Source organism: Agelaius tricolor, unplaced genomic scaffold (assembly GCF_023055355.1).
Source record: "Agelaius tricolor isolate 1412-34295 unplaced genomic scaffold, bAgeTri1.0.p SCAF_17, whole genome shotgun sequence".
In the NCBI taxonomy this organism is placed as follows: Eukaryota; Metazoa; Chordata; class Aves; order Passeriformes; family Icteridae; genus Agelaius; species Agelaius tricolor.
In genome coordinates this window covers 17233932-17256207 of record NW_027269277.1, presented here as the reverse complement: position 1 = coordinate 17256207, position 22276 = coordinate 17233932, and the positions used below count along the sequence as shown (strand labels likewise).

The 22276-nt window shown below is 39.1% G+C and overlaps 1 protein-coding gene across 7 annotated transcripts in view; it reads right to left on the bottom strand.

The window, feature by feature from the left end:
* The window catches only part of ATRX (ATRX chromatin remodeler), a 71174-nt gene that overhangs the window by 35106 nt on the left and 13792 nt on the right, over positions 1-22276 (bottom strand). For 6 of the 7 annotated variants that reach the window (XM_071442722.1, XM_071442725.1, XM_071442720.1 and 3 more), the window contains exons 3-10: positions 21274-21329; positions 20367-20419; positions 18708-18832; positions 17394-17513; positions 14312-14421; positions 12244-12311; positions 8022-10975; positions 4653-4731 (exon numbers count right to left, since the gene is read on the bottom strand). In XM_071442722.1, coding sequence (XP_071298823.1) covers positions 4653-4731; positions 8022-10975; positions 12244-12311; positions 14312-14421; positions 17394-17513; positions 18708-18832; positions 20367-20419; positions 21274-21329 — 3565 coding nt within the window. The remainder of the gene's footprint in view (positions 1-4652; positions 4732-8021; positions 10976-12243; positions 12312-14311; positions 14422-17393; positions 17514-18707; positions 18833-20366; positions 20420-21273; positions 21330-22276) is intronic. The other variant, XM_071442723.1, reaches the window with a different exon arrangement.

The following is a 22276-nucleotide window of genomic DNA, read 5'->3' as shown; positions in this document are numbered from 1 at the left end:
ACCCTTGGAGAACTTTAATTCCACATCTATCAAGAAATCACAGCATGAGCCCAAAGAAAACTTACTAAAGTCCACAGATAAGTAACATCCTCTTCCAAATGCTTTTTGCATTAGGTCCTCCCAAAGGATATTTGGAAAAGGGATTGAGGGTTTGGGTGATTGTTGATTTTTTAAAAACCCCGCAGACCATGCGTAACAGCAGCAGAAATAAACAGCTCCTCATAGAAGAAACTCAGATTATATTTCTTCCATCTCTCAATGGTCAGAATTTTTTGGAATGTCTCGTTTCCCTTTAACAGCTTTTAACCTAAATTATTAACCTGAACTCCTACTCCAGAAAATGCAGAGAGCAGTGGTCTGGCTACTCTTCTTGTTTAATAAAAACCCAGAGTTTTGGAAGAGGAAAAACGAAAAGATCTGATAAAAACATTGAAATTGAATCCTGAAAGTCCTGCCTTTGACTTATTTTGGCAAGTGCATTAGCAAAGTGAACACAGCTTGTGGATGGCAATACTTACCTCTACACAAGTCACCTTTAAAAGGCTGACTTTGGTTCTTAGCAAAACAAAACCTTCATTTTAATTTGTTCTTTAATGAAGTATCTATTTTTTAAGAGCTATAAGAAACAGCAAATGTATCTAACACCTAAAAAGACCATGCACAAAATCCACCATCCCTAAAGAGACAATGCTCTCATTTTCCTATTAATCACCACTATAACCAACAACCAGATTGGGTAAACTGATTAGTTTCTAATTATTTATAATACTGATTAAGAAGTTATTGCTATGATAGAAAATAAGTTCTGTTTTTTATCTAGGATAAAGACTTAACCACTTGTAACCAAATTGAGATGGGACTGTTTGTTAGTGAGAAAAGCTGCATTTTCTTCAATGCATTTACTGGTATGTATTTAGGCCAAAACAGTGAGACATTATTAAGATGTTCAGGATTTAAAAGAAGCCCATTTTTAATTAACTACACAGTGGATAGGAATGATAAGTGTAAGCAACATGGGACCCAAAGAGATTAGGCCTTGAAAATGCATTTTGACAAATGACTGATGTAACAAATGGTTTACATGAATTATTAGAAACTGAGTACAGGACTCCTGAAGCTGGGTTTAAATTAAACCACAACAGATGTTGACCAGGATAACACATCCTATTTCTATTTTATGATAAAACCCATTTAAAGTCACCAGGTTTCTCAGCTAAGAAACTTCACATGGTAGCTTTAACATTTTAGTATTTGCATGAATAGCAGCAAGAAAAACAAGCTATGATAGTGTGAAAATTCCCTCACTTATATTCTTCCAGAGAAAACCATGGAAATCAAAAGGGACTGTAACATTTACTCAGGTCAAGGACATAAAAGATTCTTGCCCATTCAGATGTAACAGTTGAGCACCAGCAATGGATTCAATTAAGAGGCACAGAGAGCTCTATGACCTCCAGCACAGGGTTTCAGGCAGTAAAAAAGAAAGTAAAAAAATAAAATAATAGTTAAAAATCCCTGCATTTTACTCTTTCCTGCACTGATCTACTGAGACCTTGAGCATGTCATGTTGCCCCACTCCATCTTCTCTAAACTTATGGTGACATTTGTATGAAGGGACTCTCCCAGCACACATTTATCCAGTGCCTCACAGATTGGAGCTGCAGCCTCAAGCAGGACACACAAAACCAACTCTAGCATAAAATAACAGCACATATGCACAGTTTTGTATCAACTGGGATTTAAAGATACTTGCCATTTGTAAGAACAGCCCCAGCAGAATACATTTCTAAACAATGAATTGATTACTATGGATTTTTTTAAGTCGTGCTAAAAGAGTTTTCACAAGAGACAGACTGGAAATTACCCAGGGGTTGCTTGGTTACACTGCAGGACTGCTTTAAAAGCTCCTTCAGACCTTGCAGCAGAACTGGAACAGGAGGTGCAGCCTCTCATGGTGTGGAGTTAAGCCCCCATGGTAATTTGCACCATTCTTGTTCGAGAATTGTACAGTGCCAATACAATGGGATTGTTCAAAATCTTGGTGAGATTTTGATTTTAAAGTCTTGATTTTAAATTTTAGTTCACGATTGTGATGTTTGATTATCAATTAGATCACATCAACTCACACTCAGTGTTCATAAATACCTACTAATTATATGTAAAATAAGGTTGCCTGAAAGAAGCCCTTGGGTGGGGGAGCATGGTGGGATGTGGCTAATAAAAGCCACCAGAATTCCAGCTAGAGCACTACTGGCTTAAATGGGCCTTCAGGATACTACTAGAAAACTCAAAACCCTTTAAAATATATTTTAAGATATTAATATTTGGATGAAATGTCATAGATGTCTAAAAAAAATGAGTGAAAACTGCCAAACACCTTTTTCTAAATACTGTGCTGTCTTTGTTGGGAGAGGCTGATTTTCAAGCTGTCAGAGTTGGATTAAATTAAATGCTTGGACAAGAAAAACGTTTTACAAAAATTTATTGTAACCATCAAATACTTAAAGGCATTCTGCATTTAATACACTATTAACTTCTTAATAAACAGAACTACTGCAAACATATCAAACAGTACCATTTAAAAGATCAGAAGGACCAATAATAGTTACACAACAGAAGATGAAAGCATACAGCACTGTATAGCATAGTATGACCCACTTGGATATTGCATTTTGGCAAAAAGATGATTTCAAGGCTATTAATATTCATGTCATGCACATCCTCAGGTATGCAAATAACAGAACATCTAAACTAAAGACTTGCAAACAGGAGAGTTCCCACACTACAAACACCCAGCAGGTACTAGGTACCCTCTTTGGCCTGGAAGAAAATAGGCAACTTTTCTGAATCAGTAGGTAAACTATTTAAACACTTTGTGTTGAGTAAACAGAAGAAGAAGTTTTGAACTTCTCAAAATTTGTTCCATCTTTTTACAGTTTATAGCTCTGATTGTGGTGCCAAGTACAACACATGATGAAGGTAAAGTCAGACTGCATTACCAGTTAACACGTCTGAAGGTTGACAACATTGTTTATTGACAAAATACCTCCCCATCTCATATATAGATGTTCAAAAGGTCCCCTAAATAAAAACTTAACAAAGAGGCAGCTTTAAAATAAAGTACAGAAACTGATTTTTAAAGCCCGAATTTATATTACTGTTTGTTATCCATTAGGTTCATTTATTTCCCAATATAGCTCTTAAACTAAATCATGATTGAGTTCTGTCAGAAACGTTGGAGCAGTAAATAGTGAACTTCTGACAAAAGTGTATTGGTTTAGTTATCAACCAGAAACTCACAACAACAGAAAAAAAGAAAAAAGAAAAAGAAAAAAATGAATTAAAACAGGACTGAAATTAAAGCATGATTTTAAAAAAATCTTGTAATACCAAAGTTTACATGTTCTGCTTATGACCCTGTGCTGTCAAGTCCCTACAAAGCATCTTTCTTTAAAGAGCTGAATTACTGGGTTAAATTTGAGGACTGAAAACACACAAGAACTAATTCAGCAGCAGCATTGTGATGCCAAACTGAGGTCCGTGAAGGATAGAAAACAGTGTTTGTAAAATTTACTTCAGCCACATGTCAAAACATACAACTCTATGAAACAAGGATTCCATATTCTAAACTAGTAAGGCTCAGAAGCAGAAAAAGACTCCACCAGCAACTGGTCCCACACATGCTACATGGCCAAAACAACAAAAAAAAATCAGTTTCTGAAACACTGTATAAAAATTCGTTGAGCAGCTCTTCAGTCTAACTACAGTAACTTCCAAAAAGAACCTGTGGCTCGAGTTGAGTGACACTTCATGTTGTGCATTAGGAAATGAAGCTTTTACATTTCTAGCCAGGCTGATTTTGATAGCTACAATGGTACTGGTAAAATATGACATGTCTCAGCTAACTGTATCTTACAGTGATTCTTTTTTATTAAATTCCAAACTGAAGCAATACATATAAGCCACAATTCTGAAAATATCTATGCAAAGACTTAAAATATATAATTAGTCTCTTTGATACCAATTGAGCCTATGCACAGTGCTTGTAGAATCATGGCCTTAACTCACATTAGTCACTTCAGGTACTTTTTAGTGGATTAAAACTCAGTTAAATTAACAGCTGAAAATATCTAATATGGTTTTCCCAACATTTGTGCTTTCTCTTTATTGAGAAAAGGCGTTTCAATTAGAAAAGCATATTAAGCAACGGTAATAACCAAATTCATTCTGAAAATATTGCAGAACTGCATACTGCACAGATGCAAACTGTCCCCTCTAGGCCCCACAACTAGCTGAAATTCACATTTAGCAGCAGCAGCAGCAGCTTCTGCCCTGCCTGCAAGATCCCAGTCCGCAGCGGGACCGCGCTGCAGCGCTTTGGGAACGCCCCCAGCCAGGTGTGTCAGCTACCACCTCTAGACATTGGCTTTGCATACCTGGCTCTACCACTTCTAAACGTCTGCTTTGCATTCCTGGCTCTGGGCCTCTGTTTTCTGGCCCCGTGTTCACACTTGCAGGAGGCCTGTGAGCGAGTCTTTACCGGGCAGGCAGCCGTGCTTTTTACCACCTGCTTGCTCCTCCGTTGCGCCGGCTCGCGCCCACGCCTAGGCTGTGCTCTAATCGTTTTTATGTCCTTATGGAGGGTATCATACCTATTCTCAGGGTCGTCATCATCATCATCTTCCTCCTCCTCCATTGGGATAGTCCTTGATAGAGCATCTCCCTCATCTCCTGAAAGAGAAGCCCAACAAAAAACATTTAATAAGTGTAACTACAACAAGAAACAAGATGTGACAGCACAATAAACAAGACAATATATGAACTGCATTTCTATCAACAATCCCCATTGGAAAACAGCTTGGTGATACCACCTTTCTACCATTTACCTGTCTTACAAATAAAAATAAATCTTTGTGGTGGTTTTACAGGGGTCTCAGGATGAGGGAAGAGACAAGAATCTTGACTCTGTGTTTCAGAAGGCTGATTTATTATTTTATGATATATATATTATATTAAAAATATATATTATATATAATATATATATTCTATATAATATATATTCTATAGAATATATATTATATATAATATATGATATATATTATACTAAAAGAAAATTATATACTAAAACTATACTAAAAGAATAGAAGAAAGGATTTCATCAGAAGGCTGGCTAAGAATAGAAAAGGAATGATAACAAAAGCTCGTGACTCTCAGAGAGTCTGAGCCAGCTGACTGTGATTGGCCATTAATTAGAAACAACCAAGATGGACCAATCCCAGATGCACCTGTTGCATTCCACAGCAGCAGATAATTATTGTTTTTCTTTTCCTCTGAGGCTTCTCAGCTTCTCAGGAGAAAAATCCTGGCAAAGGGATTTTTCAGAAAGTATCATGGCAACAAATCTTGTTTTTTCAGTTTTGCTCACTACTACCTGCAACTTGTTCCTAATTACATACTGCAAATTTGGGATTTTACACCAAAACATAAGAGACTAAATACTCTACTCAGGAATCAGAAATTAGTTCCCTTAGAAGTTATTTGCTCTGTCAGAAGCTCCCCGAGTGAGTTTGTGCAAAGTGAAAAGAAGGCACAAACAAACACGGGACAAAGCTGCATCCCAAGCCCGTGGGTTGCCCTGCCAGGAGGGAAGTGCTGGAGAACATCAACCCTTCCTATTTCTGCTTGCACACTATCTGAGGGTGTGGAAAGTTGTATTTTGAGAATTCCACATGCTATTCTTACTGCAAACATCCAAACTCAGCTGCACTACATGGCATGGCACTGTCTCATGTACAAAGGACACCAAGAGCAGCAGTGTGGGACAGCACAGTGGGAATCCTGCCCTGGAGCTCCTCTGCACTCTCCTGGCTGGACTGAGAAATCTGCATTGTTTCTAGCACATTCCCAGGCCTCTCCCCTTGCTTTTCTCTCTTTTTCATCTTGCAGGCAAGTCAGACAAATCTGCTAGGTAGTAAAATTAAGGGAAAGAAACCTCACAATCCCAATGAGCTGAGATCCCCTCATTCACAATTTCTGTTTATTTTCTACCTGTGGGGACTGGAGGACTGGACTAAAACTAGGCTTGCAGCTAGTTTGGGGCACACTCCAAGGTGATCTCAGAAAGTGCCTCATGGAGATAATTAAAAGTATCCTGTTGGTTAAACCAGATCCTAAGTCTCATTCAATGATCAATCTACAACACACAGATCTACAATCTACAGCTTATTCACACACAGAACAGACTATTTTATTAATCCACCTATTAAACCAAAAGCAAACTGCAGACAAAAGCCCCATTCTTCTCTGAAAATACACTAACATAGGCAGAATTTCACAAAATCAAATGACAACTGAAGCTGAAAGAGACATCTGGACATGCTCTACTCCAACTCCATCCTCAAAGCAAAGCTAACTCCAAAGTCAGGTCAGTTACTTCAGGATCTGGGCCAGTCAAGTTTTGAGCATTTCCAAGGACAAAGATTCTCAAGTTCAAGAGGGCAACCAAGCTTTGACCCTGCTCAGTGTGAGAATACTCCAGTATCTCTATCAGTTTTCCTTGATAAATGCTGTGTCCACTGCCTCTCATCCTTTGGGCACACATCCAGCTCAGCCTCCCCTAAAACTGCCCATGAGGTGATTTGCAGACAGGAATTCAGATACCCCATTTTTAGCATTCTGTCTGCAGTCTAAACCAAGCCATTTCTCTCTCCAGTCTAACTCTCCTGTCAACCATGCCACACCCCAACCTTGCTCAGTTTGTACCCTGCTATCCATCTCTCCAATAAAGAGAGAGTTTCTCAGTTTGTACCCTGCTATCCATCTCTCCAATAAAGAGAGAGTTGCTCAGTTTGTACCCTGCTATCCATCTCTCCAATAAAGAGAGAGTTGCTCAGTTTGTACCCTGCTATCCACCTCTCCAATAAAGAGAGAGTTTCTCAGTTTGTACCCTGCTATCCACCTCTCCAATAATGAGAGAGTTTCTCAGTTTGTACCCTGCTATCCATCTCTCCAAGAATGAGAGAGTTGCTCAGTTTGTACCCTGCTATCCATCTCTCCAATAAAGAGAGAGTTTCTCAGTTTGTACCCTGCTATCCACCTCTCCAATAAAGAGAGAGTTTCTCAGTTTGTACCCTGCTATCCATCTCTCCAATAATGACCCAATCTTCCCCCTGTGATCTGCAAATGAAACAGCTCCCAATGCCTCAGACACCTGCTGATAAATTAAAACCACCTTTCTCTTCTTGGGCCATTTCAATGCCAAGCCCATGAACTGTACATGAACAACTCAATTTTTAAGGCATTTTTCACTGATGGTCCAATAGTGCTGAAAACTGTCACTGAGTGCCATTAATTATCTGTCTGTAGGAGAGTTTTAATGGCTGTGGCAGTGACCATATGCAAACCATGAATTATCTGCAATCTCCCCCAGCTGTGACATCACTGGGGAAAACATTGATAAGGCAGCACTCACAGAAAAGCCTTATAAGTCCCAGTATTATCTGCACAGAGACACAACATATGAAAACAATGGCAGATCTCTAAGTTCTAAGCCTATATGGCTCTTGTGAGGCATAAAAATAATATACTTGATTTTTAAATGTATATTACAATTGCACAGGTTTCCAGCATCACCTCCAGTGCACAGACAGGAGGTGATAAATGTGAGTTCACACTATCTACTCCTTCCAACCAGCTTCTGCTACGTGGCAGGTGAGGCAAGGGCCAGGCTTTGGAAAGCTGGAGTGCAAGGCAGTACCTGCTGTAAATACTGCCTGGAGCTTCCAAAGCACCTCCATTTACAGTGACATCATTTTTTTCCTCAAGGCACAAGCTGCACAAACTGAAATGTGGACTCTCACAGCCACAGGATGGTTTGGCTGGAAGGGAACTTTACAGGTGCTCCTAAATCCGTATCAGAAAACCCGCCGGGCTGCAAACACTTAAATGCATAATTACCAACTGATGAGGGTTTTTTGCTTCTAGATTATTAAAAGTCACCCAAATGAACAACTTTGGCACACCTGATGACTGACAAAATCCTGCATCAGCAGACAGCATCAAGCTTTCAGTCACGGGCCTGATCTTCTGCTCGTCGCTGCTTCCGTCGCCTGTGGAATTCTGATCATCGTTTTCCTCCTTATCGGACGGGGAAGAGGAAGTGACAACCACCTTCTTTTTTGCCACTTTCTTTTTTAAGTTGCTCTTTTTACTTTCTTTTACTGATCCTCTTTTAACCTTTTTCTTAGTGTCTTCATAAGACTCCTCATCAGAAGAAGATGAGTCATCCTGTTCTTTCTTGGAAATCTTCTTTTTGTGGCTTATTTTCCTCTTTTCTTTCGTTTCAGTTCGTTTTTTACGCCGCACGGCATCATCATCAGAACTCTCCTCTTTTTGGGGAGATTTCTCAGTATCAGAGGATAAATCAATGTGTACTCTTTTAGCTACTCTCTCTCTCAATTTTCTCTTTTCTGTAAACACGGGTTCCTTTTTCATTTTGTCATTTTCAGAAGAATTGCTACTCCCTTTCTCCAGAGATGACTTATCAAGATCAGAAGAGGAATCGTCTTGCTCTTTCTTGAAACCTTTCTTTTTTAATTTTTCAGATTTCTTTGCTTTGCTTTCTGATCCTTTTTTGTTCTTCAGTCTGTCTTTTGAAGACTCCAACTTGTGCTCTTTCTTTACTGATTTCTCAGTACTCTCAGAAGAAGAATCATCCTGTGCCTTTTTCTTTTTCAAATCCTTCTTTTTCTTAACTTCAGGACTCTCCTCTTTTTCCAGTGAAGACTTCTCAGCATCAGATGACTCATCACGTTTTCCCTTTGAAGATTTTTCTTTTGAGTCTCTGCTTAGCTTGTCCTTAGCAGCTGACCTCTTACCCGTTTTTTTATCTTTAGGAGAGTGATTAATTTCCTTCTCTGGAGAAGACTTCTCACCATCATCTTCTTCTTCTTCAGATTTACCTCTCTTCTTCTTCAGATTTACCTTCCTCTTACTGCTTACTTTTTTCCTCTGCTCTTCTTCAGAGGAATCATAACTATCATCTTTTCTTGAGAATTTTTTTGATTTCTTTGCAGCCTCAATTTTACTCAACATTTGTATCTCTTTTTCCAACTCAGAATCATAGTTTGAAGAATCAGAGTAGTTTTGTCGTTTCTTTTTAGCGGCAGCAGCATTTTTAGCTGATTTGCCTCTTTTAGCATCTAAATCTGAACCGGAACTGGAACTCTTCCTTTTTCGTTTCCCATTTTCATCCTTTACTGGTGGACTCTTCTGTAAATCTGAAGTCTTTTGATTCTTTGCTGGTGCTTCACTGTTGCTCTCACTGTCTGAGGAGCTGCGACTCATCATGCCCGCTTCTTTAAGGACAGCTGGCACCTCATCAGAGTCTGAGCTGTGATCTAAGTCATATGGCTTTTTGGACTTGGAAAGTTTGTTAGGACTGGGACCATCAGCAGCGCTGTCAGAAGTATTTCTTTTATCGCTTTTCCTCCTGGGTTGCTTGGACGCTTTCCTCTTCTGTTTTTCATTGCTGGTGTCGTTGCTGTCCTCCTCTGAGTTGGATGTCAGGGGGCTGATGTCCGTGGGGCGCCTCAGGGGTGTGGTTTTGACACGTGGTGACCTCCGAAGATCCGAGTCCTCCACGGGCACGGTGTCGTTCTCTGTGGAGGGCTCGCTGCCACCACTGTGGTTTTGTTTGCCAGAATCAGAGTTTGCTGCCCCAGGTTGAGATTCATCAACCTCTTGAGATTCATCAATGTCTTTAGATGCATCAGCATCTTTAGATGCATCAGCATCTTTACTGTCCTTTTCTAGGCTGTTGTCTTGATCTTCAGCTTTAGCTGTGGACTCTGAAAGGGAAACAGGAGTCAATTTTACAATCAGTTCTTTTGTTCCTTTAGCCGAGGATTTTAGCTTGGCACCACCTTTGGTATCTTTCACAGGAGCGTTCGCTTTTGTATTTGAATTTGGAGCCTCATGATCTGCTGCTGTGTTTCCACTGTCCTGCTCATCTGATGGCATCTGAATCTCCATAGCAGATTCCAGAGTCTCAAAAATATCTTCAGGAACGGATGAGGGGATGGACACAATATCCATGTCCAAAGCCTCTGTACTGTTGGGCTCATACTGCGGTTCTTCATTTCTGCCAGACTTTTTCTCTTCCCCAGGAGCTGCCTTGTTATCTGTCTGCTCCACGGAGGGAACACTTTGATCCATGGGCTCATTGTCAGGCCGCTCTGACACGACTTTTTTCTGTGTCTGTGCGGCGTCATCATCTTTTAATGCCACATGTTCCTTTCCTTCATCTTTTTTCACCTCATTTTTTTCTGATCTAACCTCGGTTTTTTTCTCTTTGGTATTTTTATCTTTGATTTTAACATTCAATGCTTGAATCTCCAAGTTCAGGCCTTCTTCTAGTGACAGATGAGCTTTTTTCATGTCACTCAGCACAGATTTAAAAGCTTTCAGCTGGCACAGTTGCACAGTTGGGCTTATTTCTACATTTTCTGCAGCATTTTTCAAAAAGCTTACAAAGCTAGAATTCAGATTTGTTGTAGTTTCAATCAGTTTTTTTGTTTTCTTAAGCAAGTCTTTTGGCACCATTAGTGCTTTATAAGAATATGTTAGTGAACCTGAATATGAATTATCTAATTTTTTTTCTTCCCCATTACAATTTGCATTATTTTTCTTTGGAGAAAACTTGACTGTGTGGTCATAGATTTTACTTTTTTCATTTTCAACTTTCATCTTTTTTTTGTTTTGTTGAAGTAACTGTTCTAAATTTTCAAAGACACTGTCACATGCAGTGACCAAGTCCAACAAAGGCTCTGGATGGCAAATATAGCAGTGCCACTGGTTGTTTTCATCCAGGATAGTCGAGAGCTCCTTTCGGCCCAGGTTGCGTAGAATGCACTTTTTACAGAAGGCGTTATGGCAAAAGTCACAGCAAATCAAATTTCCACCTTCAGCACACCACCTGCAATGAGATTGAGAAAGTCAAGGGTTTTGTCTCCACACCAACAAGGTGATACATTATTAAGTTTTCACATATTTAAAAATTCAGGTGATGAACAGATATCCATTACTTGAAACTGTTACTGAAAAGCTCACTGGAGAATTGCAAAGTCAGAAAATTCATGTTTTAGATTAACAGCTCATAAAGCTGAAATGGTCAGTAATTTTTAAACAGAATTTTAGCACTGATTTCTTTAAAAAAGAGAAAGAAATTCATTAAAACCTCTTTTCCCTGTTTCTTCTGAAAATCTGTGATTTATTTTACAGCAAAATTAATAAGCTTCAGTCTTTCTAGCCTTAACTCATATATTACTACTGCAGTACACAAAGACTGAAAAGTGGTGGACAATAAGCTCATAGAAACCACAGACTGCATAATTGTTACTGAATTACACATTTAGATATTTCACATAAGGACAGAGAAGTTCTTTGATATTTCAAAAGCGGGAGATGCATCTGGAGAACTGAATTTCTTTGGCTCATGAAGTTTAGAATGTCAGATTCTAGCCCCATCTTTAAGGTGCTAGGAAGGTGACATGTTATTTAACTAGAAATGTGATATCCCACAAGAGTTTGTTATTAGATTTCTTTAAAAATGTTTTCCTCTTCATTACTAAAACAAGCAGTTAAAAAATCCTAAGGTTCAGTATTTCTTGTTGCCAAATAATTGGTGATTCAGCTCTTATGTACTTGTCTTTACTTGTCAATAATGTCACAAGAGCAAGAAAAAAGAGCCCCAAATCAGTAGAGCTGTGGATGTTACTTCAGTTTTTGTACACTCTCCCATTTTGCACACATTGTAGCTTTTGTACACTCTCCCATTTTGCACACACTGCAGTTTTTGCACACACTGCAGTTTTTGCACACACTGCAGTTTTTGCACACACTGCAGTTTTTGTATACAGTGCAGTTTTTGCACACACTACAGTTTTTGTATACAGTGCAGTTTTTGCACACACTGCAGTTTTTGTATACAGTGCAGTTTTTGTACACTTTCCCATTTTGCACACACTACAGTTTTTGCACACACTGCAGTTTTTGCACACACTACAGTTTTTGTACACAGTGCAGTTTTTGTACACACTGCAGTTTTTGTACACACTGCAGTTTTTGTACACACTGCAGTTTTTGCACACACTACAGTTTTTGTACACAGTGCAGTTTTTGTACACACTGCAGTTTTTGTACACACTGCAGTTTTTGTACACACTGCAGTTTTTGCACACTTACCTACACTGTTCATCCATCCCATCTGAATCACGACTGATGTCATCACTCATGTAATATTTGTAGCAAGTCTGGAAAGAAAGAGAGAGGACAAGGAATTCTTTACTAAATCTCAACTGGGCTTCAGCAGTTCATTAGATTTCAGCATGCATTAGAAGCAAGCCAGCAAAAGCAGCAGCTGCAAGGTCCTCAGTATTCTAAGTCTTTTACATTTGTTTTAATCTAAAAAACATCTTCCATGGTCCCAAATCATGACTTATTTAGAGGGCTCAAGGTTTGTTTGAAAATTTAACAGGTTTTTGTTAATGGATGCATATTTGTGTATTTTAGAACATCAGTTGAATACTTCTCTCCAGTCTGAATGTTTCTCCCATCTATTTCCTAGGTAAATCAGCACCACATCCTCCCTGACACAATTAATCCCACATCAATTACATTTTTCAGCTGGATGCTCCTTATGTTACCATGTGATGTCATAAAGCTTTAGATTAAAAAGTCTTCAGCATTTATCATGATGTTAACATCCAAGAATTCAATTTCCAGGTGCAAACAAAGCATCTTCATTTGCAAATTTGGTAATGGTAATAAAAAAATACAAATGACTCAGCTAGGAGTACTAGTTAGGAGTACTCAGCTAGGAGCTGCTGAATTGCTGACACCAAATTTTGAAGGTTTGGTGTTATTTTTTTCTCAGCTGTTAGTGAAAAATGCTGTCCCAGACCTGTAGCTCTACTTTAAACAGGCATTAATACAATTCAGAATGCAGAAGAGGCTTCATCCCTGAACTGACAATGATGATGCCCCATTATCTGGCACAGACTTGCACATCAAACAACCAAAAATCAAAATAAAACCCCAGTAAAATCTGATGTTTAGACACTTGATGGAAGATTCACAGTCAAAGGAAAACAGTTTCTCAGGTCTGGGACTTTTACCTAAGTAGGTAAGAGAAAAATAAGGGCAGAACTAGGCACAGAAATAATGGAAGAGCTGGAGGTGAGGGGCTTCCACTCCTCCCTCTCACATTCACAAAAGGCCATGCTCAATCCAGGGAAACCACAGAAAATCAAGGGGAACAAGCCCTGATGTAATTCAGGGAGCAGAGCTCCCAATCAAGAGCTCCTGTTGAGCCCAAGAGCCTGACCAGGTTACAAAAATGACCCAGGCACTGGTCACACTGCAGGAGGGCAGGAACACCCCAATGGAGGTGGGAAAAGGTCACCTTGTGAGCTGATTTTTGTAAAAACCACATTTTGTAAAAGAAACAAGCCAGAATGCAGAGAAGAACCAGCCTAGATGGGCATGGCTGAGTCTGTAACACTAATGAGGAACTGGGGAGGAAGAGGAGGAGGAAGATCAGGGAAATGCTCCCTGTACATTGTAACACAGAACTGTTTCTCTTTAGCAATACCTTATAAATACAAAATCTCCATCACTAGAGAAATATGCCAAGAGAGATCTCTGGAGCTCTCTGGAAGTCAGCAGAGGCCTCCCCAGCAGGAGCAGGGACATTTCCTTCCTGCCCTGTCCCACCTCTTCCCTCTGCTGCCACTCAGGGCCTGTGTGGAGGCACCAGGAAGCCACAGAGCTGAAGACTCAGATTATGGACTAAACCATCACTGCAAAGCTGCCAGAACTTAAACCAGTCCAGAAGCTGGCAGAAATAGAGATGGCTTGGAAGCTGCTTTTCTGCTCCTTATTTCAGTTCTGTTTTACATGGAATGCTTTAGCAGGAGATGCAGACTTAGATCTGTTCTTAAAATACATTGTGAGTAGGCAGAAATTTCAGACAGATTGTTTTACATTAAAAATTCACTAAGATTATACCCTTAAAGCTACAAAGTAAATAACAAAGAAACCACCACCAGTTTAATTGGGATGTAAGAAAAAAGGAAAATGAACTCATAAGTATATTTGCTTTTTTTCCCTCCTTTTAGTTTCCTTAATTGTAACAGCTAATGACTGAAAACTTTGTCAACTAATGAACAAGAATTACTCCCACAAAAATCCCACCCAAACCAACTAATATGACATTATGAAACAAAAATAAACAGAACTGTTTACCACATACCTTACAAATAAGCACTTTGAGTGTAGGGTGTCTATAGATTGAATCCTTTTGAAAATGGTTCACCTGCTGCCCACAAGCTGTACAGCTCACAATTCCATGGAGTCCTTCTTCTATGGAGAGGATTACAAACAACACATCAATTGTTTCCATTCTCATTTAAGAAATCTGTAGATACCTATTGCATTTTCTTGCAATATTCTGGCCTGTAAGGTTTTTCATAGGCCTTTGTTTCTGCACCACCCAGCAGCAGAGAAATCTTTCTGTAACCATTTGCCACTTTAAGACTGAATTTTCCCCTGATTTCTGTGCTGCACTTGGGGTCAAGGTACAATTTTTTCCCTCTGAGAGGTTTAAGTTGGGTGAACTGGTCACCTCATGAAAACACACCTAAATTAGAGTCATTACTAGAATTCTTTCATAGCAGCTCTGATATTCTGGATAACCTTCCCCATTTAATCTTAGTTCAACAAACACCACTGCAATTCATGTTCACATTATGACATTTCTTTCACAAACAGTTTTAGCTTCTCAAAGAAAAACACAGAAAACTCATAGAAAATGCAAGTAATCCCTGTAATAGTGACTGAAAAACCTTTTCTCACATTTTGTTCCCTTCCTGACAGTGGTTTTTGGGTTTTTCTGAAACTACACTTTTGCCATAATCCACATGTTCTCCCCATGTTGCTGATTGCTCCCATGGTGTGTGCACCACTCAAAAAAAACTTTCTTTTTTTTTTTAAATGCCAACCCCTCATTTCACTTCAGAAGAGGTGAACTTGGGCCTGGCAGGCTCACTCCATGTCAGACTCTTAATTAATACTCAAAGATTTTTTTGTTTTGTTTTGCTTTCAACAGCAGAAAAAGGAAGAAAATCATTGGTGAAAGTTCTGCACTTCCAAAAGGCCAATTTGGATCAAGCAGATACAGGTTTGATAAGAGGTCACTGAACTGTGACTTGTCCTTTGCTGTCATGCTCAGTGATTAAATTAATAAGGGAATTAACTCAAACAGTTGAATTTAATGAATGCAATCTGAGTACAGACCCTGAATTTTTTCTTTTTTTAATTAAATAATCACTACCCCAGAATCAGAACCAAGCTCCAACACACCAGCATGTAAAGGAACTGAAAAACATTCTCAAGACACAGTGCAAGCTCCCAGCAATCTGCTGCTGAAGCACAGCCTCAGATGCTCAGGGGGCAGTGAAACAGCTGATCCTAACTCAGTGCAATTCTGGATACAGGATGTGCTTGCACCCTCCAGCCATTCCTGACTGCACAGACCCTGGGCACCTGCAAGCCCCTCTGAGGAGCTCCAAACCAGCTCAAACCTCACTTTTAAACACTGCTGTGACCATGGATGAACCCATCCATCCCATCACTCTCCTCAGGAAAGAATCCCACATTCTGCAGCACAGAGCCAAGGCTGACACACAGCAGAGTCCTTCAACTGCAGCAGGAATCACCCAGGGAGAACATGATATTCCCTGCCAAGCCCTGAACCTCTTCCTCTTTTCCACAACCAAGGGGATGCACTACAGCCTCCTTCCTCAAACCTGCAAGCTGGCACCAGGAAAAGAGAGGAATTTATGAGGCAAACCTTTGTAAACCATGTTACTACTACAAATGATGATGATCCAAAGAAATTAACTACCACTCATTCATTAATACTGATAAACTACTTGGTTAAGAATATTCCTAACAAAATTTATTAGCAAAAATACAACCACAACCACACTGCAGACACAAAACTTGAAAATAATAACACAATGCCTCTTACAGTCTTAGGTAAGAGCATTTGCATGCTAGAAAGGCCAGATTTCTGCTTCTACCTCTATTTCTAATACACACAGTATATATAATTCCTACTAGGAATGCAAATATTTATAAAATATATATGTGAGGCATAGTACATGAGTAACCAGTCCAGATACACAAAGGAAGGCCTGCAAATTCCCTAGGGATGGAGATTAAAACAGCTGGAAGGGCAGGTGATCCAAAGTGTCAGACACAGGCCACAAAGCTCAAGCACAAGTGTCTCATCTTTTTAACACTGTACCCCTGCAGAGTTCTGCTGGACCATATGCAGAATTGTTTGAAGCACAAATGGAAAAAGCATTCTTATATGAACAGGACATCTTGCATGAATAAAACAGAACCAACTTTTGAAGTTGTAATTTAGAGAAAACATCAATGCTCCAAATGTCACTGACACCACACAAGGCCAGGTGTAAGCACAAGCACATTTCCACAGTCACATTTCCCTCCCCTTCACCCACAGAAACAGCACTCCATAAATTACTTTAAAGGAGAGCAAGGATCTCAAATGATAAAATGGGAAGGATGAAGAGTGTGTGCAAGAGCTGTTTGTACTGCTGGAGGTGTGTGAGCTAAGATATTGCAGCAGGGTTAACAAAAATATCCACTTTCTTATTGGCTATGTTATACATAATCCTCCCTCCTCCCCTTTGCTTTTGGGGGAAAAAAAAGAGAAATTAATTTCTTTTAGTATTGTAATCTACCTTACTTCTCACTTTTAGCAGCAGCTATGGAAAACCAGCTGACACAGTAGCTTTTCAAAGGTAATCCTCAGAAGGGCCCACTGCTAGGGAATTTCCCACAATTTCAAAGCAAAAGAAAGAAGTCTTTGTATTGTTTGAGGGTTTAGGATTTTTCTAAGCTCACTGATGGGTAATCTGCTCGTACATGTCCCTGCTCAAACATGGTTGCTTTCCTGGTCACTCAGTGAACATTCCTGTATCAATGGTGCTCCAATTCCTTTAAAAAAGGAATACCTGGGACACCTGATTGCAACCAAGCAACTGCACCTAATGAAGCATCTATTGCACCTATTGAAAAGAAGGAGTTTAATGGGAACTAATCTTAGCTTTCACTGCTGCATGGCAGGGGCAGCAATGGAGGCTAATTTCTACCAGCTAAAATCCTTAATGAACAAAAAGCCAGAAGAGTGGAGGTATTTTTAGGATAATTTATCAGAAATATGGACAATTTTTAGATGTACCAAATGTGGTCATAAGCAACAATTTAAACCCATTTCAACAGATGTTTTAAATTGTATTTACCTCCACGCTTTTTGGGAGCTTCAGGTTTCATTTTAACGGTATTTCTGCTTCTAAATTCAGGCCCTTTAAAATCATCTTTGTCTTCATTCAGCACTGGCTCAGGCTGTACAACCACTGTACCTAGAATAATTTTATTTAGAAATTGGAAACCATTACACATCCAAGTGAAGTGCAAAAGTTCTGATTAATAAAGCCAACAAAAAAAAAAAAAAGTGCAATCTGTTGACTAAAACTCAACATAGTTTCGAATGCACAGATGTTCACAGAAAGAAAAAAAACAACCAAAAAACAAAACCCCAAAACCAACACCACACATTTCAAACTACATCTGTGTTGTAGCTGTAGGACAGAAGCCAAGGACTGAATGGGCTGAGGAGCAAATTCTGCTCTTTGTGCTCTGCTGTGGCACATGCATGACAGGACTGTCACACTGCTGGGGCTGCAGGACAGGAACTTGCTCCCAATAAAGGACATCACTGAAATCCACCCTATGCTCTTCTCTCTTTGCCCCTTCTATTCAGTTTCCCTCATCTTCATTGATTTCAGTATGAAATACGCAAAAAAGCAATAAATAAAACCTGCTTTGTCTTTAAGAATATTCAAAATCTGACATTTTCATTTAAACAAAGTACTAATCAAAATTATGTGAAGGAAAAAAAAACCTTTCCTATTAAGAGCCCAGTTTTGTGGTGAGGACACTGAAAATAATCTAATATTCTGAAAAAATCATTTTAGAGGGACTGCTCTCAACACTGCTCCTCACACAGTGAAGAGCAGCAATTTTTCCTGTAACTTCCATAGGTAAGAAATGGAGGAGATTAATCCAACTCACACTGCAGCTAAGAGGGATGCAGGCCTACAGTATTAACTGCTTCTAAAAAATGTGCTTAAAAATAGATCCAATAATGGCATTTTTCCCCCAGAGTTCGTTTTGCTTTTGTTAATCTAATTACTAATAACCCCAAAGACAGAACAGTAAAATAAGACCTCCAAGTGCCAGAGCTTGAGACTCTTGCAAAACAACAGAATAAATGATTTCCCCTGTTTTGTGATGGTTTTATACAGATGTCAGCAGGCACTTGAAATTAAGCCACCAGCACACATCCTTGTGCACCCCCAGATTAAAATCTGCTGGGTCCCAAACTGAAAGTGCTCAGGTTCCTCATTTTGTGGGCAGAAAACCAACAGGACCTTCAAGAGGCATTTTACTGAATCATGTGCATTCTAGTGAATTATTTATGCTGCATCATAATCTTGGCTAATTTGCTGAATTCAGAAGCAAAAAAAAAATAAAAAATAAAAGACATGACCTACCTTTAGGCAAGCTTTGCATATCTACATCATTCTCTGAGTTCTCATTTGAAATATCTTCATTTACAGTTTCATCTGCAATTTGTTCATCATCTGACCCAACATATTTTGTTACAACTGTAGGTTTCCTGCATAGACAGAAAAAACCCCATGCTCTGACAAACAGTACAAACTGCAATTCAGGTAAACTTGGCAGGCAAAACACCATAGGAACTGTGAAAAACTAGGTTATTTTAAAATTAATTAAAGCCATTATGAGCTGGGATGCTCCAAATTATTACTATACAACTGTAGGATAATTTTCTGGTTTGGAATAGGATTTCTCCCTCTCATGTGAAATAGAAGTATATACTAATAAAATCTTTTTGTTGTAAAATCGAGGTGTGATGTATTTTTAAGAAAGTCATAATTCCAGGAAAGAAGTCTAAATGAAACAGAGGTGAATGTCTGCTCATGAATTTTATCCATCATTCCAGGTTTAACAGGCAGCACAAAGAGAACACACAGATTACAAAATTACAAAAAGCACCTTGGCAGAAGAGATGCTTGGAAGATAATGAAGGAAATGCAGAAAGAAATGAAAAAGCTGACTACTGAACAAAAGGATCAGCTGACAGAATTCCACACAAACAATTTAAACTGGTGAATTTACTATGTCAGGATGGGGAGAAAATAATACAAAATATGGAGCAAATTTTTCAATAGTCTGAAGGCAATGCATGAACTACTGCAGGATTCTGGTTTTGTCAATATAAGGTAGAATATGGTAAATGGATGAGTGAAAATTCCTTTAGTGATAAGAGAGGAAGCAAAACACAGGACTAAGGAAGTTTATACATTAAAAGAGTTCAGCAGGACACTCATGAGGGAGAAGCTAAAGCCAAATATAAAATCACACTTGCAAATATGGCATCAAGACAAACATAAAAAGGAGACTGAAGAGTATCCATTCCAGCAGACATGGTAAAATAAAGCAACTTTGATTAAAAGGAGAGAGAAAAGAGATCCAGGCTTCTAAAGAGCAGCACTAAGGCAGCTGTTGAAAGCTCAACTCCCTGCACTGTTCACTGGATTTAATAAAAATCACAGAGGACAGGGTTTGAGTGAGCACCAGCTGAGAGCAGGTGAGGAGGAATTTCACTGGGCTAAGTCTGCTCTTACTTGGGACACAAATAATTTGTTTCCTGTAGGTTCAAGCAGTTGGTAAACAATTCACTCCATACTTCTTAGATCAAAGAAGGAAAAAGAAAAAGCAGGGACACAGCAAATGGCAGTTTCTGCACAGGACAACTCAACAGCACAGTCTGATGCTGCACTCTCCCAATAATGAAGCACATAAAATATTTTTTTCTGTATGACCCAAATTACATTTTGGGAAAAATCCTACATGTACAAATAGCAAGACTGAAGGAATTCTTGTATAAACTCCTTTGTCCTGAAGATATGGAATAATCTTGTCTTTGTAAATAATAATCAAGCTTTAGCATCTTAACCTTTCATCCTGAGAGATGGTTTGAATTTTAAGTGCACTGTGAGGCATTTGTTTTACCAGCACTCCATAACTTCATGGATTTTTACCAAAAATATTTGACACTGCACCCACTTTTCTATAGCTTCCCACACCCAAAAACTAATTTATTTGTTTTTATTTTCCAAACCAACCTTTTGGAACGGGATGATCCTAAGGATTTGGTTCTTTCTGAAGAACTACTTCCCTAGAGACAAGAAAAAAAGGTAAAAGTCAGTACATTTATATCCAAGGGAACTGTCAAAAAGAAATTTCTTGATTAACTAGAAACAACTCAGAAATCACCAGTGCCCTTAAAAAAATTTTAAAATTATTTTAAAATAATTAAAAAATAATTTTTATTTTTAAATAATTTTAAAATAAGGAGAAGCAGTAAGTACAAGTGACAATTTCAACAGTCATGCCAGTTCAGTTCAACTGAATCTCTGGAGTTTCAGGTCAGAAGTCAGCAGCTCACCCAGGTTTGGGAATGCTCTTCTTGGTGTGTGAAGAAACCATCCCCTGTCCAAGACATCCTTGCAGAGGGCTCTGGCACCCAGCAGTGGCAGCAGCCTGCAGCCACAGACTGCCAGCAGAGCAGACTCTTGGTGTGTGCCTGCTGTGCCAGAAAGCACTGGCTGCCTTCAGAGCAAAACTGATTCTTTCATTGTTTTTGCACTCAGATCACAACTAGGGCTGGGCAGTTGAAAATACCTGAATTTTCAGCAGTAAAGGCAAACTAAGGCCTGACACTGGCACTTGTGTTTTCTCTACAATGTTAAGATCTTGTCCACCAGAATGCCTCCAACAGGAGAACAGACAGAAGTAAGAAACACATGAAAAATTCCTGCTCAGTTTAGCACAGATCCAGTGTGCCCATTTAATTTTTTTCAAAAAGGAAGCATCTTTGCCTAAAGAACAACTGTGAACAGGGTGAAGGGGGATGACATTAATGGTGCTTCTGACAGTATTGTTGAAGTATTTATTGCAAAAGCAACAGAGTGAACTCAGCCACTGGGCACTAGACATGCAACTAGAATTCAAAAGCATTTTTATTCCTACCTCGTCCCTGTTGTTCTCCATTGAAGCTGGACTTCCTTTAGGTTCTCTACTTTTACCTGTGGACAGAAATTCAAGGAGTCCATTGAAATGCAAGGAACATCACAAGTCCTTCACATTGCACATCACAGCATTGTTTATGTTTCACCTGGACAGAGTTAAATGTGACTGGTGCACAACAGAAAAGACATTCCATGGTGTGGCATACATTTTACAGAAATCATTCAGAAATCCCTTTCAGTTCAGTCCCTGGAGCCTTGCTGCTGGTGAAGAAATACTGAAGCACTGCAAGTGCAACTGCATGCAGAAATAATATCATTAAAGCATTTCTGCTGATCTCTAAGAATTTACCTACAGGTATTTTCTCTCACACATCTTGACATAAGAAACAAAGTATTAAATCTGGAATCATGGAACCACAGACAAAAATCCTGTTTGAACCAAGTTCTGGTGAGAATTCCTATTTCTCAAGCTTGGCAACTGTGGAATATAAAGCCTAAAGATCTGCAACCTATTGGCACCTACTCCAATCCACCAGTCTTGGAAATGGAAGGGAAAGTTTGGAGTTCAGTGAGTGAATGATTCTTGTATGAAATTGCTCCAAAAGTTTAGGAACAGCAGGATTTTAACAGATGCTACTGAGCAGGAAGTATAATTACAGGATACTTATCAGGATTATTTGTGATTTTTAACAGAAGACTACAAGTACTGCAACTTCTCTATCCTTAAACTTCAGCTTTGGGAACACCAATCTATTTCTATACTTTGAAAAAACTGAATCACTTGGAGAATTCAATGCTGGATATTTGACCTCTGCAGAACTGAGTGAATTGCAGGGAAAATCATCCAGCCACTTCCACATGTGAAGGAGGAAATACAAAATGGAAGCAGACAATGTTTTTGGCCTTTTTAAGTACCTGAAACTTCTCTGGAATATTACAGGCATTCCCTATTGTGAAGGAGGAACTGAGATGTGCAAGGAGGGTGACATTTCTGCTGGAGCTTG